Source organism: Mytilus edulis, unplaced genomic scaffold, assembly GCF_963676685.1.
Source record: "Mytilus edulis unplaced genomic scaffold, xbMytEdul2.2 SCAFFOLD_2209, whole genome shotgun sequence".
Lineage (NCBI taxonomy): Eukaryota > Metazoa > Mollusca > Bivalvia > Mytilida > Mytilidae > Mytilus > Mytilus edulis.
In genome coordinates this window covers 1-16,530 of record NW_027267609.1, presented here as the reverse complement: position 1 = coordinate 16,530, position 16,530 = coordinate 1, and the positions used below count along the sequence as shown (strand labels likewise).

The 16,530-nt window shown below is 34.8% G+C and overlaps 4 protein-coding genes across 4 annotated transcripts; all 4 read right to left on the bottom strand.

The window, feature by feature from the left end:
- Nucleotides 1-2,732: 2,732 nt before the first annotated feature.
- On the bottom strand, nucleotides 2,733-3,387 carry LOC139505675 (histone H1-delta-like). Its single transcript, XM_071295165.1, has one exon. The coding sequence runs from the start codon at nucleotides 3,385-3,387 to the stop codon at nucleotides 2,812-2,814; it is 576 nt and encodes a 191-aa protein (XP_071151266.1). The 3' UTR covers nucleotides 2,733-2,811.
- Nucleotides 3,388-6,417: 3,030 nt separating this feature from the next.
- LOC139505676 (late histone H1-like) lies at nucleotides 6,418-6,976 on the bottom strand. Its single transcript, XM_071295166.1, has one exon. The coding sequence runs from the start codon at nucleotides 6,959-6,961 to the stop codon at nucleotides 6,491-6,493; it is 471 nt and encodes a 156-aa protein (XP_071151267.1). The 5' UTR covers nucleotides 6,962-6,976; the 3' UTR covers nucleotides 6,418-6,490.
- Nucleotides 6,977-10,168: 3,192 nt separating this feature from the next.
- Nucleotides 10,169-10,742, bottom strand: LOC139505678 (histone H1-delta-like). Its single transcript, XM_071295168.1, has 2 exons — nucleotides 10,481-10,742; nucleotides 10,169-10,407 (listed from the first exon to the last, which is right to left on the bottom strand). The coding sequence occupies exons 1-2, from the start codon at nucleotides 10,740-10,742 to the stop codon at nucleotides 10,169-10,171; spliced, it is 501 nt and encodes a 166-aa protein (XP_071151269.1).
- Nucleotides 10,743-13,774: 3,032 nt separating this feature from the next.
- On the bottom strand, nucleotides 13,775-14,329 carry LOC139505677 (late histone H1-like). Its single transcript, XM_071295167.1, has one exon. The coding sequence runs from the start codon at nucleotides 14,316-14,318 to the stop codon at nucleotides 13,848-13,850; it is 471 nt and encodes a 156-aa protein (XP_071151268.1). The 5' UTR covers nucleotides 14,319-14,329; the 3' UTR covers nucleotides 13,775-13,847.
- Between the last annotated feature and the right edge of the window lie 2,201 nt (nucleotides 14,330-16,530).

Here is a 16,530-nt window from a genome sequence, read left to right as displayed (position 1 = left end):
GATGTACACAGTAAAAAGATATTAATAGTTAAAGTAGAACCGACTGAATTGTCTTCGCAGGTATGTTGACAGAAAATTTACGAGTTTTTCTCATTACACAAATATTCTATCGTCGTAAAATTGTACAGAGGAAGAAAAATCATTTCTCTTTAGGTTTCTTTCCGTTTTTATTCACTGGAAGCATGTTCCTCCTCGTAATAAGTTTGTTTCCAGCTAGAGGGAAACACACAAAAAGTTCACGCGCCATTGTTTAATTGCAGATTTTTACTAAAACTTCAAATAACATTTTTATTCAACCCGAGCGAAATTTCGCAAACATTCAAGAGTCGAATGAACAAACCCAATATCTAGAATACGAATTTGAAACATCTTTTTATTTAATCTAGCGTTGGGAACTTTTCAGAGAGCGACTTTGTATTCAGTGGATCTGAGGCACTGAACAACTGTTCTGTATGATGCGTCTTCGCTTTTATTTCCATTTGCATGTACAATTTGCGCACTTTCAAGTCAAAAACTCGAATATGTCTTATCGAATATACCATATTTTTCAGCAAAATATATTTCATTAATTTTATTATCAATAACCGATGATCTGAGCTCAAAGTGGCCTGGCCGCCTGAAAGTTTCGATACAAACAAAACAAAAACAAAACACGAAGATTTTTGTAGTTTTATAATTCGACAGTGGTACATATCATTTGTATCTTAATTGACAATTACAAAAGTTATTTATTTCCCCTCAAAAAGGGGAATGTGTGTCACAGTGAAGACTCTGGCTATACATATGCATTATACCTATATAAGCTATGCAAGTGAAACCAGAACCGGTAAAGGGTGAAGCAGCATCCCGTGACACGGACGATTAAAAAGAGACAGAAGGACAAAAACAAATCAGTGTGAACCATTGGACTTTGGGCAAAACATTTTCCCACTGCATTTAACTAAACCTCCAGCCCCCCCCCCCTTTTTCAAAAAAAAAAAAAAAAAAATATCCGGACAAAAAAGGGGGGATATATTATCAATGAATTGTATTTGGACTAAAAATATTTGTAAACTATTGCAACAGTAAAAACAGATTTAATGTAAAAAGAATCAAAAACCAAGATTGAAACGAAGAAAAAATAAATTAAAATAAAATAATGGTTCTCTTTTAAAGACATATATTAGCATAGCGTTTAATGGATGTTAGTACAAGTTCTAATATATTGTGTGTGTGCTTTTCTTCTTCATTAAGGCCAAATAAAAAAAAAAAAATATGTGTGTTTCCTACTCCCTATCTACCTTATATTTAAAGCTTAGTCATAGCATACCTTAAAGTTTTAATGTTTTTTTTTATCATTTACCAATAAGCACAGAATTTTTCAGTCTCCCATGTACGTATATACTAGCAGGCTATGTTTGTGTGTGTCGTTAAGTTGCTGTCATTTCAATATGAAAATAAGGAGATGTGGTAGGACGTCCAATGAGACAACTATCCACCATAGTTCAAAGGAAGTGGATGTAAGCAATTATAGACAACTGTATATATGATCTTCAAAAATGAGAGAAAAAACCTATACCGTGAACCTACAATTCACGCGATACCTTTTATCAGAGAAATAACTTTTTCTTACTTTTTGTACCACTGTCCGTCCATCCATCCTTGTTTCTGTTCATCACAGTAGTCACGTGTGACGTCACTGTATTGTTTCGGGTTTATTCACCTCGCGTGCTGTGGAAAGATTAAAATGACATAGCAAAGATACAGTCAAGTCGTCGCACACTAAATAACAGAGAGAAAAAAGAAGAGAAAAAACACAGGACAACCATTTGAAAGAAACATAGAAACAAGTAGGTGCATTTATTTTATACACGAGTAAAACAAAGATGAAATTCGAAAGGTAGAGAATAGTGAAATTTGCATAATAAATCGCAGGTAATAAAATGACAAAATAATTGCAGAACTGTTAAAGGTTGAACAAAAACCTCCATACTTTAGAGTTTCCTTTTAACTTTTAATACACAATATTATTGTAGTAATTTTGACAAGTAATAAATAAAAAAATAAATAAATAACAGACAAACGTCACTGCATTCATTTGCTACTAATCTGATTTTTACGATACGTTATACATCTTTTGTATTATGTACATTTTAACAGTTTATTTATATAGTACTGAAAAAAAGTACTGAGTTTAATTTAGAGTTACCTCCCCATTGACTAGTTGATATGAAATAGAGAGCCAACCTTTGACTTTGCTTACGTGTAGAAAAAGTCCAACAAAAAATGTCAGTCAAGTTGAATACGAAGAAGAAGAGAGAAATGGAAAAACTCACATAATGACAAAAATGATTTTTCGGTTGAAGGTTAGCTGTGTGATTTTGACCCCCTTCCCCCTAAAAAAAAGAGCACAATAAAACCCTAGCATGACTTCCTATTTTCGTAGATTGTCACTCTAACGAAAACTGAATAGAAAAAGTTATATTCAGTTCAAATAAGTGCGTGAAAATACACTGATATAACTTTAATGGTGCCTAACTACACAAAATATATCCAAAAAAAAAAAACAAACCCAGCTGCATACTTAGGTGTTAGAAATAGTATAGTCATAAGGAGTGAAATAAAACAAACAATGGAAATAATGTGACCCCAAAAAATATTTCAGAGACCAGTGCAAAGTTCAGAGAAAAGTAAAGAAAAGGGTAGGGCTCAGCTAGATTTAGTTTGATAACTAATGTACAACAATTGTAGATTCTTTTTGAATAAATTGGGTAGCCCTTAAAAGGGCTTTTGGTGGCTGAATAGCCTCTGCAGACTGAAGTCTGGAACAGTTTACTTCTTCTTTGGGGTCTTCTTGGCTTTTGGTTTGGCTGCCTTCTTTTTTGCTGGTGACTTGGCTGCTGGCTTCTTTGGCTTGGCTGCTTTCTTTGCTGCTGGTTTTTTTGCCTTTGGTTTGGCAGCCTTTTTTTCTCCAGCTGGTTTCTTTGCTGCTGGCTTCTTCTTCTTGGGTGTGCTCTTTGCCTTCTTAGGCTTGGCGGCCTTAGGTTTGGCTGCTTTCTTTGCCTTTGCTGGCTTCTTTTTAACTACTTTAGCCTCTCCAATTCTGAAAGATCCGGATGCTCCAGTTCCCTTGGACTGCTTCAAACTGTTGTTCTTAACTCCGGCTCTGAGTGCAAGTTTTAAATGAGCATTTACTGACTTGGCATCTTTTCCGACGTTGAAGTTGGCCATGATGTACTTCAGAATTGCTTGCCTTGAAGAACCTCCACGTTCTTTCAAAGCGGCGATGGCTTTTCCAATCATCTCGCTGTATTTAGGATGTGCGGAAGGCTTCTTTGGCTTGGCTGCTGCCTTTTTCTTTGGTGATTTAGCTGGTGCTACTGCTGGTGCTGCTGTTGCGTCTGCCATTTTGAATGATTCAAAATATTATCCTTTACGAAGTTTATACTACGAATAACGATTTGAAAATAACGCCATTCCAGGCCTCGTTTATTTATAACAGACGAACGCGGACCTCGACGAAGACACCCTTAAAAATAACTTGTAAAATCCATTACGCGATCTCGGTAAAATGATTATGTGCTTCTTCGAAGACTTTTATGATAATTTATAGTATAATTCTATCAAAAACATTCACATATAGCATACCAAATTGCTCAACAGTCATTAATCTTGCATGTTAGATAAACTGTGTATTTTTCGATGTACACAGTAAAAAGATATTAATAGTTAAAGTAGAACCGACTGAATTGTCTTCGCAGGTATGTTGACAGAAAATTTACGAGTTTTTCTCATTACACAAATATTCTATCGTCGTAAAATTGTACAGAGGAAGAAAAATCATTTCTCTTTAGGTTTCTTTCCGTTTTTATTCACTGGAAGCATGTTCCTCCTCGTAATAAGTTTGTTTCCAGCTAGAGGGAAACACACAAAAAGTTCACGCGCCATTGTTTAATTGCAGATTTTTACTAAAACTTCAAATAACATTTTTATTCAACCCGAGCGAAATTTCGCAAACATTCAAGAGTCGAATGAACAAACCCAATATCTAGAATACGAATTTGAAACATCTTTTTATTTAATCTAGCGTTGGGAACTTTTCAGAGAGCGACTTTGTATTCAGTGGATCTGAGGCACTGAACAACTGTTCTGTATGATGCGTCTTCGCTTTTATTTCCATTTGCATGTACAATTTGCGCACTTTCAAGTCAAAAACTCGAATATGTCTTATCGAATATACCATATTTTTCAGCAAAATATATTTCATTAATTTTATTATCAATAACCGATGATCTGAGCTCAAAGTGGCCTGGCCGCCTGAAAGTTTCGATACAAACAAAACAAAAACAAAACACGAAGATTTTTGTAGTTTTATAATTCGACAGTGGTACATATCATTTGTATCTTAATTGACAATTACAAAAGTTATTTATTTCCCCTCAAAAAGGGGAATGTGTGTCACAGTGAAGACTCTGGCTATACATATGCATTATACCTATATAAGCTATGCAAGTGAAACCAGAACCGGTAAAGGGTGAAGCAGCATCCCGTGACACGGACGATTAAAAAGAGACAGAAGGACAAAAACACATCAGTGTGAACCATTGGACTTTGGGCAAAACATTTTCCCACTGCATTTAACTAAACCTCCAGCCCCCCCCCCTTTTTCAAAAAAAAAAAAAAAAAAATATCCGGACAAAAAAGGGGGGATATATTATCAATGAATTGTATTTGGACTAAAAATATTTGTAAACTATTGCAACAGTAAAAACAGATTTAATGTAAAAAGAATCAAAAACCAAGATTGAAACGAAGAAAAAATAAATTAAAATAAAATAATGGTTCTCTTTTAAAGACATATATTAGCATAGCGTTTAATGGATGTTAGTACAAGTTCTAATATATTGTGTGTGTGCTTTTCTTCTTCATTAAGGCCAAATAAAAAAAAAAAATATGTGTGTTTCCTACTCCCTATCTACCTTATATTTAAAGCTTAGTCATAGCATACCTTAAAGTTTTAATGTTTTTTTTTATCATTTACCAATAAGCACAGAATTTTTCAGTCTCCCATGTACGTATATACTAGCAGGCTATGTTTGTGTGTGTCGTTAAGTTGCTGTCATTTCAATATGAAAATAAGGAGATGTGGTAGGACGTCCAATGAGACAACTATCCACCATAGTTCAAAGGAAGTGGATGTAAGCAATTATAGACAACTGTATATATGATCTTCAAAAATGAGAGAAAAAACCTATACCGTGAACCTACAATTCACGCGATACCTTTTATCAGAGAAATAACTTTTTCTTACTTTTTGTACCACTGTCCGTCCATCCATCCTTGTTTCTGTTCATCACAGTAGTCACGTGTGACGTCACTGTATTGTTTCGGGTTTATTCACCTCGCGTGCTGTGGAAAGATTAAAATGACATAGCAAAGATACAGTCAAGTCGTCGCACACTAAATAACAGAGAGAAAAAAGAAGAGAAAAAAACACAGGACAACCATTTGAAAGAAACATAGAAACAAGTAGGTGCATTTATTTTATACACGAGTAAAACAAAGATGAAATTCGAAAGGTAGAGAATAGTGAAATTTGCATAATAAATCGCAGGTAATAAAATGACAAAATAATTGCAGAACTGTTAAAGGTTGAACAAAAACCTCCATACTTTAGAGTTTCCTTTTAACTTTTAATACACAATATTATTGTAGTAATTTTGACAAGTAATAAATAAAAAAATAAATAAATAACAGACAAACGTCACTGCATTCATTTGCTACTAATCTGATTTTTACGATACGTTATACATCTTTTGTATTATGTACATTTTAACAGTTTATTTATATAGTACTGAAAAAAAGTACTGAGTTTAATTTTAGAGTTACCTCCCCATTGACTAGTTGATATGAAATAGAGAGCCAACCTTTGACTTTGCTTACGTGTAGAAAAAGTCCAACAAAAAATGTCAGTCAAGTTGAATACGAAGAAGAAGAGAGAAATGGAAAAACTCACATAATGACAAAAATGATTTTTCGGTTGAAGGTTAGCTGTGTGATTTTGACCCCCTTCCCCTAAAAAAAAGAGCACAATAAAACCCTAGCATGACTTCCTATTTTCGTAGATTGTCACTCTAACGAAAACTGAATAGAAAAAGTTATATTCAGTTCAAATAAGTGCGTGAAAATACACTGATATAACTTTAATGGTGCCTAACTACACAAAATATATCCGAAAAAAAAAAACAAACCCAGCTGCATACTTAGGTGTTAGAAATAGTATAGTCATAAGGAGTGAAATAAAACAAACAATGGAAATAATGTGACCCCAAAAAATATTTCAGAGACCAGTGCAAAGTTCAGAGAAAAGTAAAGAAAAGGGTAGGGCTCAGCTAGATTTAGTTTGATAACTAATGTACAACAATTGTAGATTCTTTTTGAATAAATTGGGTAGCCCTTAAAAGGGCTTTTGGTGGCTGAATAGCCTCTGCAGACTGAAGTCTGGAACAGTTTACTTCTTCTTTGGGGTCTTCTTGGCTTTTGGTTTGGCTGCCTTCTTTTTTGCTGGTGACTTGGCTGCTGGCTTCTTTGGCTTGGCTGCTTTCTTTGCTGCTGGTTTTTTTGCCTTTGGTTTGGCAGCCTTTTTTTCTCCAGCTGGTTTCTTTGCTGCTGGCTTCTTCTTCTTGGGTGTGCTCTTTGCCTTCTTAGGCTTGGCGGCCTTAGGTTTGGCTGCTTTCTTTGCCTTTGCTGGCTTCTTTTTAACTACTTTAGCCTCTCCAATTCTGAAAGATCCGGATGCTCCAGTTCCCTTGGACTGCTTCAAACTGTTGTTCTTAACTCCGGCTCTGAGTGCAAGTTTTAAATGAGCATTTACTGACTTGGCATCTTTTCCGACGTTGAAGTTGGCCATGATGTACTTCAGAATTGCTTGCCTTGAAGAACCTCCACGTTCTTTCAAAGCGGCGATGGCTTTTCCAATCATCTCGCTGTATTTAGGATGTGCGGAAGGCTTCTTTGCTTGGCTGCTGCCTTTTTCTTTGGTGATTTAGCTGGTGCTACTGCTGGTGCTGCTGTTGCGTCTGCCATTTTGAATGATTCAAAATATTATCCTTTACGAAGTTTATACTACGAATAACGATTTGAAAATAACGCCATTCCAGGCCTCGTTTATTTATAACAGACGAACGCGGACCTCGACGAAGACACCCTTAAAAATAACTTGTAAAATCCATTACGCGATCTCGGTAAAATGATTATGTGCTTCTTCGAAGACTTTTATGATAATTTATAGTATAATTCTATCAAAAACATTCACATATAGCATACCAAATTGCTCAACAGTCATTAATCTTGCATGTTAGATAAACTGTGTATTTTCGATGTACACAGTAAAAAGATATTAATAGTTAAAGTAGAACCGACTGAATTGTCTTCGCAGGTATGTTGACAGAAAATTTACGAGTTTTTCTCATTACACAAATATTCTATCGTCGTAAAATTGTACAGAGGAAGAAAAATCATTTCTCTTTAGGTTTCTTTCCGTTTTTATTCACTGGAAGCATGTTCCTCCTCGTAATAAGTTTGTTTCCAGCTAGAGGGAAACACACAAAAAGTTCACGCGCCATTGTTTAATTGCAGATTTTTACTAAAACTTCAAATAACATTTTTATTCAACCCGAGCGAAATTTCGCAAACATTCAAGAGTCGAATGAACAAACCCAATATCTAGAATACGAATTTGAAACATCTTTTTATTTAATCTAGCGTTGGGAACTTTTCAGAGAGCGACTTTGTATTCAGTGGATCTGAGGCACTGAACAACTGTTCTGTATGATGCGTCTTCGCTTTTATTTCCATTTGCATGTACAATTTGCGCACTTTCAAGTCAAAAACTCGAATATGTCTTATCGAATATACCATATTTTTCAGCAAAATATATTTCATTAATTTTATTATCAATAACCGATGATCTGAGCTCAAAGTGGCCTGGCCGCCTGAAAGTTTCGATACAAACAAAACAAAAACAAAACACGAAGATTTTTGTAGTTTTATAATTCGACAGTGGTACATATCATTTGTATCTTAATTGACAATTACAAAAGTTATTTATTTCCCCTCAAAAAGGGGAATGTGTGTCACAGTGAAGACTCTGGCTATACATATGCATTATACCTATATAAGCTATGCAAGTGAAACCAGAACCGGTAAAGGGTGAAGCAGCATCCCGTGACACGGACGATTAAAAAGAGACAGAAGGACAAAAACACATCAGTGTGAACCATTGGACTTTGGGCAAAACATTTTCCCACTGCATTTAACTAAACCTCCAGCCCCCCCCCCTTTTTCAAAAAAAAAAAAAAAAAATATCCGGACAAAAAAGGGGGGATATATTATCAATGAATTGTATTTGGACTAAAAATATTTGTAAACTATTGCAACAGTAAAAACAGATTTAATGTAAAAAGAATCAAAAACCAAGATTGAAACGAAGAAAAAATAAATTAAAATAAAATAATGGTTCTCTTTTAAAGACATATATTAGCATAGCGTTTAATGGATGTTAGTACAAGTTCTAATATATTGTGTGTGTGCTTTTCTTCTTCATTAAGGCCAAATAAAAAAAAAAAAATATGTGTGTTTCCTACTCCCTATCTACCTTATATTTAAAGCTTAGTCATAGCATACCTTAAAGTTTTAATGTTTTTTTTTATCATTTACCAATAAGCACAGAATTTTTCAGTCTCCCATGTACGTATATACTAGCAGGCTATGTTTGTGTGTGTCGTTAAGTTGCTGTCATTTCAATATGAAAATAAGGAGATGTGGTAGGACGTCCAATGAGACAACTATCCACCATAGTTCAAAGGAAGTGGATGTAAGCAATTATAGACAACTGTATATATGATCTTCAAAAATGAGAGAAAAAAACCTATACCGTGAACCTACAATTCACGCGATACCTTTTATCAGAGAAATAACTTTTTCTTACTTTTTGTACCACTGTCCGTCCATCCATCCTTGTTTCTGTTCATCACAGTAGTCACGTGTGACGTCACTGTATTGTTTCGGGTTTATTCACCTCGCGTGCTGTGGAAAGATTAAAATGACATAGCAAAGATACAGTCAAGTCGTCGCACACTAAATAACAGAGAGAAAAAAGAAGAGAAAAAACACAGGACAACCATTTGAAAGAAACATAGAAACAAGTAGGTGCATTTATTTTATACACGAGTAAAACAAAGATGAAATTCGAAAGGTAGAGAATAGTGAAATTTGCATAATAAATCGCAGGTAATAAAATGACAAAATAATTGCAGAACTGTTAAAGGTTGAACAAAAACCTCCATACTTTAGAGTTTCCTTTTAACTTTTAATACACAATATTATTGTAGTAATTTTGACAAGTAATAAATAAAAAAATAAATAAATAACAGACAAACGTCACTGCATTCATTTGCTACTAATCTGATTTTTACGATACGTTATACATCTTTTGTATTATGTACATTTTAACAGTTTATTTATATAGTACTGAAAAAAAGTACTGAGTTTAATTTTAGAGTTACCTCCCCATTGACTAGTTGATATGAAATAGAGAGCCAACCTTTGACTTTGCTTACGTGTAGAAAAAGTCCAACAAAAAATGTCAGTCAAGTTGAATACGAAGAAGAAGAGAGAAATGGAAAAACTCACATAATGACAAAAATGATTTTTCGGTTGAAGGTTAGCTGTGTGATTTTGACCCCCTTCCCCCTAAAAAAAAGAGCACAATAAAACCCTAGCATGACTTCCTATTTTCGTAGATTGTCACTCTAACGAAAACTGAATAGAAAAAGTTATATTCAGTTCAAATAAGTGCGTGAAAATACACTGATATAACTTTAATGGTGCCTAACTACACAAAATATATCCAAAAAAAAAAAACAAACCCAGCTGCATACTTAGGTGTTAGAAATAGTATAGTCATAAGGAGTGAAATAAAACAAACAATGGAAATAATGTGACCCCAAAAAATATTTCAGAGACCAGTGCAAAGTTCAGAGAAAAGTAAAGAAAAGGGTAGGGCTCAGCTAGATTTAGTTTGATAACTAATGTACAACAATTGTAGATTCTTTTTGAATAAATTGGGTAGCCCTTAAAAGGGCTTTTGGTGGCTGAATAGCCTCTGCAGACTGAAGTCTGGAACAGTTTACTTCTTCTTTGGGGTCTTCTTGGCTTTTGGTTTGGCTGCCTTCTTTTTTGCTGGTGACTTGGCTGCTGGCTTCTTTGGCTTGGCTGCTTTCTTTGCTGCTGGTTTTTTTGCCTTTGGTTTGGCAGCCTTTTTTTCTCCAGCTGGTTTCTTTGCTGCTGGCTTCTTCTTCTTGGGTGTGCTCTTTGCCTTCTTAGGCTTGGCGGCCTTAGTTTGGCTGCTTTCTTTGCCTTTGCTGGCTTCTTTTTAACTACTTTAGCCTCTCCAATTCTGAAAGATCCGGATGCTCCAGTTCCCTTGACTGCTTCAAACTGTTGTTCTTAACTCCGGCTCTGAGTGCAAGTTTTAAATGAGCATTTACTGACTTGGCATCTTTTCCGACGTTGAAGTTGGCCATGATGTACTTCAGAATTGCTTGCCTTGAAGAACCTCCACGTTCTTTCAAAGCGGCGATGGCTTTTCCAATCATCTCGCTGTATTTAGGATGTGCGGAAGGCTTCTTTGGCTTGGCTGCTGCCTTTTTCTTTGGTGATTTAGCTGGTGCTACTGCTGGTGCTGCTGTTGCGTCTGCCATTTTGAATGATTCAAAATATTATCCTTTACGAAGTTTATACTACGAATAACGATTTGAAAATAACGCCATTCCAGGCCTCGTTTATTTATAACAGACGAACGCGGACCTCGACGAAGACACCCTTAAAAATAACTTGTAAAATCCATTACGCGATCTCGGTAAAATGATTATGTGCTTCTTCGAAGACTTTTATGATAATTTATAGTATAATTCTATCAAAAACATTCACATATAGCATACCAAATTGCTCAACAGTCATTAATCTTGCATGTTAGATAAACTGTGTATTTTTCGATGTACACAGTAAAAAGATATTAATAGTTAAAGTAGAACCGACTGAATTGTCTTCGCAGGTATGTTGACAGAAAATTTACGAGTTTTTCTCATTACACAAATATTCTATCGTCGTAAAATTGTACAGAGGAAGAAAAATCATTTCTCTTTAGGTTTCTTTCCGTTTTTATTCACTGGAAGCATGTTCCTCCTCGTAATAAGTTTGTTTCCAGCTAGAGGGAAACACACAAAAAGTTCACGCGCCATTGTTTAATTGCAGATTTTTACTAAAACTTCAAATAACATTTTTATTCAACCCGAGCGAAATTTCGCAAACATTCAAGAGTCGAATGAACAAACCCAATATCTAGAATACGAATTTGAAACATCTTTTTATTTAATCTAGCGTTGGGAACTTTTCAGAGAGCGACTTTGTATTCAGTGGATCTGAGGCACTGAACAACTGTTCTGTATGATGCGTCTTCGCTTTTATTTCCATTTGCATGTACAATTTGCGCACTTTCAAGTCAAAAACTCGAATATGTCTTATCGAATATACCATATTTTTCAGCAAAATATATTTCATTAATTTTATTATCAATAACCGATGATCTGAGCTCAAAGTGGCCTGGCCGCCTGAAAGTTTCGATACAAACAAAACAAAAACAAAACACGAAGATTTTTGTAGTTTTATAATTCGACAGTGGTACATATCATTTGTATCTTAATTGACAATTACAAAAGTTATTTATTTCCCCTCAAAAAGGGGAATGTGTGTCACAGTGAAGACTCTGGCTATACATATGCATTATACCTATATAAGCTATGCAAGTGAAACCAGAACCGGTAAAGGGTGAAGCAGCATCCCGTGACACGGACGATTAAAAAGAGACAGAAGGACAAAAACACATCAGTGTGAACCATTGGACTTTGGGCAAAACATTTTCCCACTGCATTTAACTAAACCTCCAGCCCCCCCCCCCCTTTTTCAAAAAAAAAAAAAAAAATATCCGGACAAAAAAGGGGGGATATATTATCAATGAATTGTATTTGGACTAAAAATATTTGTAAACTATTGCAACAGTAAAAACAGATTTAATGTAAAAAGAATCAAAAACCAAGATTGAAACGAAGAAAAAATAAATTAAAATAAAATAATGGTTCTCTTTTAAAGACATATATTAGCATAGCGTTTAATGGATGTTAGTACAAGTTCTAATATATTGTGTGTGTGCTTTTCTTCTTCATTAAGGCCAAATAAAAAAAAAAAAATATGTGTGTTTCCTACTCCCTATCTACCTTATATTTAAAGCTTAGTCATAGCATACCTTAAAGTTTTAATGTTTTTTTTTATCATTTACCAATAAGCACAGAATTTTTCAGTCTCCCATGTACGTATATACTAGCAGGCTATGTTTGTGTGTGTCGTTAAGTTGCTGTCATTTCAATATGAAAATAAGGAGATGTGGTAGGACGTCCAATGAGACAACTATCCACCATAGTTCAAAGGAAGTGGATGTAAGCAATTATAGACAACTGTATATATGATCTTCAAAAATGAGAGAAAAAACCTATACCGTGAACCTACAATTCACGCGATACCTTTTATCAGAGAAATAACTTTTTCTTACTTTTTGTACCACTGTCCGTCCATCCATCCTTGTTTCTGTTCATCACAGTAGTCACGTGTGACGTCACTGTATTGTTTCGGGTTTATTCACCTCGCGTGCTGTGGAAAGATTAAAATGACATAGCAAAGATACAGTCAAGTCGTCGCACACTAAATAACAGAGAGAAAAAAGAAGAGAAAAAAACACAGGACAACCATTTGAAAGAAACATAGAAACAAGTAGGTGCATTTATTTTATACACGAGTAAAACAAAGATGAAATTCGAAAGGTAGAGAATAGTGAAATTTGCATAATAAATCGCAGGTAATAAAATGACAAAATAATTGCAGAACTGTTAAAGGTTGAACAAAAACCTCCATACTTTAGAGTTTCCTTTTAACTTTTAATACACAATATTATTGTAGTAATTTTGACAAGTAATAAATAAAAAAATAAATAAATAACAGACAAACGTCACTGCATTCATTTGCTACTAATCTGATTTTTACGATACGTTATACATCTTTTGTATTATGTACATTTTAACAGTTTATTTATATAGTACTGAAAAAAAGTACTGAGTTTAATTTTAGAGTTACCTCCCCATTGACTAGTTGATATGAAATAGAGAGCCAACCTTTGACTTTGCTTACGTGTAGAAAAAGTCCAACAAAAAATGTCAGTCAAGTTGAATACGAAGAAGAAGAGAGAAATGGAAAAACTCACATAATGACAAAAATGATTTTTCGGTTGAAGGTTAGCTGTGTGATTTTGACCCCCCTTCCCCCTAAAAAAAAGAGCACAATAAAACCCTAGCATGACTTCCTATTTTCGTAGATTGTCACTCTAACGAAAACTGAATAGAAAAAGTTATATTCAGTTCAAATAAGTGCGTGAAAATACACTGATATAACTTTAATGGTGCCTAACTACACAAAATATATCCAAAAAAAAAAACAAACCCAGCTGCATACTTAGGTGTTAGAAATAGTATAGTCATAAGGAGTGAAATAAAACAAACAATGGAAATAATGTGACCCCAAAAAATATTTCAGAGACCAGTGCAAAGTTCAGAGAAAAGTAAAGAAAAGGGTAGGGCTCAGCTAGATTTAGTTTGATAACTAATGTACAACAATTGTAGATTCTTTTTGAATAAATTGGGTAGCCCTTAAAAGGGCTTTTGGTGGCTGAATAGCCTCTGCAGACTGAAGTCTGGAACAGTTTACTTCTTCTTTGGGGTCTTCTTGGCTTTTGGTTTGGCTGCCTTCTTTTTTGCTGGTGACTTGGCTGCTGGCTTCTTTGGCTTGGCTGCTTTCTTTGCTGCTGGTTTTTTTGCCTTTGGTTTGGCAGCCTTTTTTTCTCCAGCTGGTTTCTTTGCTGCTGGCTTCTTCTTCTTGGGTGTGCTCTTTGCCTTCTTAGGCTTGGCGGCCTTAGGTTTGGCTGCTTTCTTTGCCTTTGCTGGCTTCTTTTTAACTACTTTAGCCTCTCCAATTCTGAAAGATCCGGATGCTCCAGTTCCCTTGGACTGCTTCAAACTGTTGTTCTTAACTCCGGCTCTGAGTGCAAGTTTTAAATGAGCATTTACTGACTTGGCATCTTTTCCGACGTTGAAGTTGGCCATGATGTACTTCAGAATTGCTTGCCTTGAAGAACCTCCACGTTCTTTCAAAGCGGCGATGGCTTTTCCAATCATCTCGCTGTATTTAGGAATGTGCGGAAGGCTTCTTTGGCTTGGCTGCTGCCTTTTTCTTTGGTGATTTAGCTGGTGCTACTGCTGGTGCTGCTGTTGCGTCTGCCATTTTGAATGATTCAAAATATTATCCTTTACGAAGTTTATACTACGAATAACGATTTGAAAATAACGCCATTCCAGGCCTCGTTTATTTATAACAGACGAACGCGGACCTCGACGAAGACACCCTTAAAAATAACTTGTAAAATCCATTACGCGATCTCGGTAAAATGATTATGTGCTTCTTCGAAGACTTTTATGATAATTTATAGTATAATTCTATCAAAAACATTCACATATAGCATACCAAATTGCTCAACAGTCATTAATCTTGCATGTTAGATAAACTGTGTATTTTTCGATGTACACAGTAAAAAGATATTAATAGTTAAAGTAGAACCGACTGAATTGTCTTCGCAGGTATGTTGACAGAAAATTTACGAGTTTTTCTCATTACACAAATATTCTATCGTCGTAAAATTGTACAGAGGAAGAAAAATCATTTCTCTTTAGGTTTCTTTCCGTTTTTATTCACTGGAAGCATGTTCCTCCTCGTAATAAGTTTGTTTCCAGCTAGAGGGAAACACACAAAAAGTTCACGCGCCATTGTTTAATTGCAGATTTTTACTAAAACTTCAAATAACATTTTTATTCAACCCGAGCGAAATTTCGCAAACATTCAAGAGTCGAATGAACAAACCCAATATCTAGAATACGAATTTGAAACATCTTTTTATTTAATCTAGCGTTGGGAACTTTTCAGAGAGCGACTTTGTATTCAGTGGATCTGAGGCACTGAACAACTGTTCTGTATGATGCGTCTTCGCTTTTATTTCCATTTGCATGTACAATTTGCGCACTTTCAAGTCAAAAACTCGAATATGTCTTATCGAATATACCATATTTTTCAGCAAAATATATTTCATTAATTTTATTATCAATAACCGATGATCTGAGCTCAAAGTGGCCTGGCCGCCTGAAAGTTTCGATACAAACAAAACAAAAACAAAACACGAAGATTTTTGTAGTTTTATAATTCGACAGTGGTACATATCATTTGTATCTTAATTGACAATTACAAAAGTTATTTATTTCCCCTCAAAAAGGGGAATGTGTGTCACAGTGAAGACTCTGGCTATACATATGCATTATACCTATATAAGCTATGCAAGTGAAACCAGAACCGGTAAAGGGTGAAGCAGCATCCCGTGACACGGACGATTAAAAAGAGACAGAAGGACAAAAACACATCAGTGTGAACCATTGGACTTTGGGCAAAACATTTTCCCACTGCATTTAACTAAACCTCCAGCCCCCCCCCCCTTTTTCAAAAAAAAAAAAAAAAAAATATCCGGACAAAAAAGGGGGATATATTATCAATGAATTGTATTTGGACTAAAAATATTTGTAAACTATTGCAACAGTAAAAACAGATTTAATGTAAAAAGAATCAAAAACCAAGATTGAAACGAAGAAAAAATAAATTAAAATAAAATAATGGTTCTCTTTTAAAGACATATATTAGCATAGCGTTTAATGGATGTTAGTACAAGTTCTAATATATTGTGTGTGTGCTTTTCTTCTTCATTAAGGCCAAATAAAAAAAAAAAAAATATGTGTGTTTCCTACTCCCTATCTACCTTATATTTAAAGCTTAGTCATAGCATACCTTAAAGTTTTAATGTTTTTTTTTATCATTTACCAATAAGCACAGAATTTTTCAGTCTCCCATGTACGTATATACTAGCAGGCTATGTTTGTGTGTGTCGTTAAGTTGCTGTCATTTCAATATGAAAATAAGGAGATGTGGTAGGACGTCCAATGAGACAACTATCCACCATAGTTCAAAGGAAGTGGATGTAAGCAATTATAGACAACTGTATATATGATCTTCAAAAATGAGAGAAAAAACCTATACCGTGAACCTACAATTCACGCGATACCTTTTATCAGAGAAATAACTTTTTCTTACTTTTTGTACCACTGTCCGTCCATCCATCCTTGTTTCTGTTCATCACAGTAGTCACGTGTGACGTCACTGTATTGTTTCGGGTTTATTCACCTCGCGTGCTGTGGAAAGATTAAAATGACATAGCAAAGATACAGTCAAGTCGTCGCACACTAAATAACAGAGAGAAAAAAGAAGAGAAAAAACACAGGACAACCATTTGAA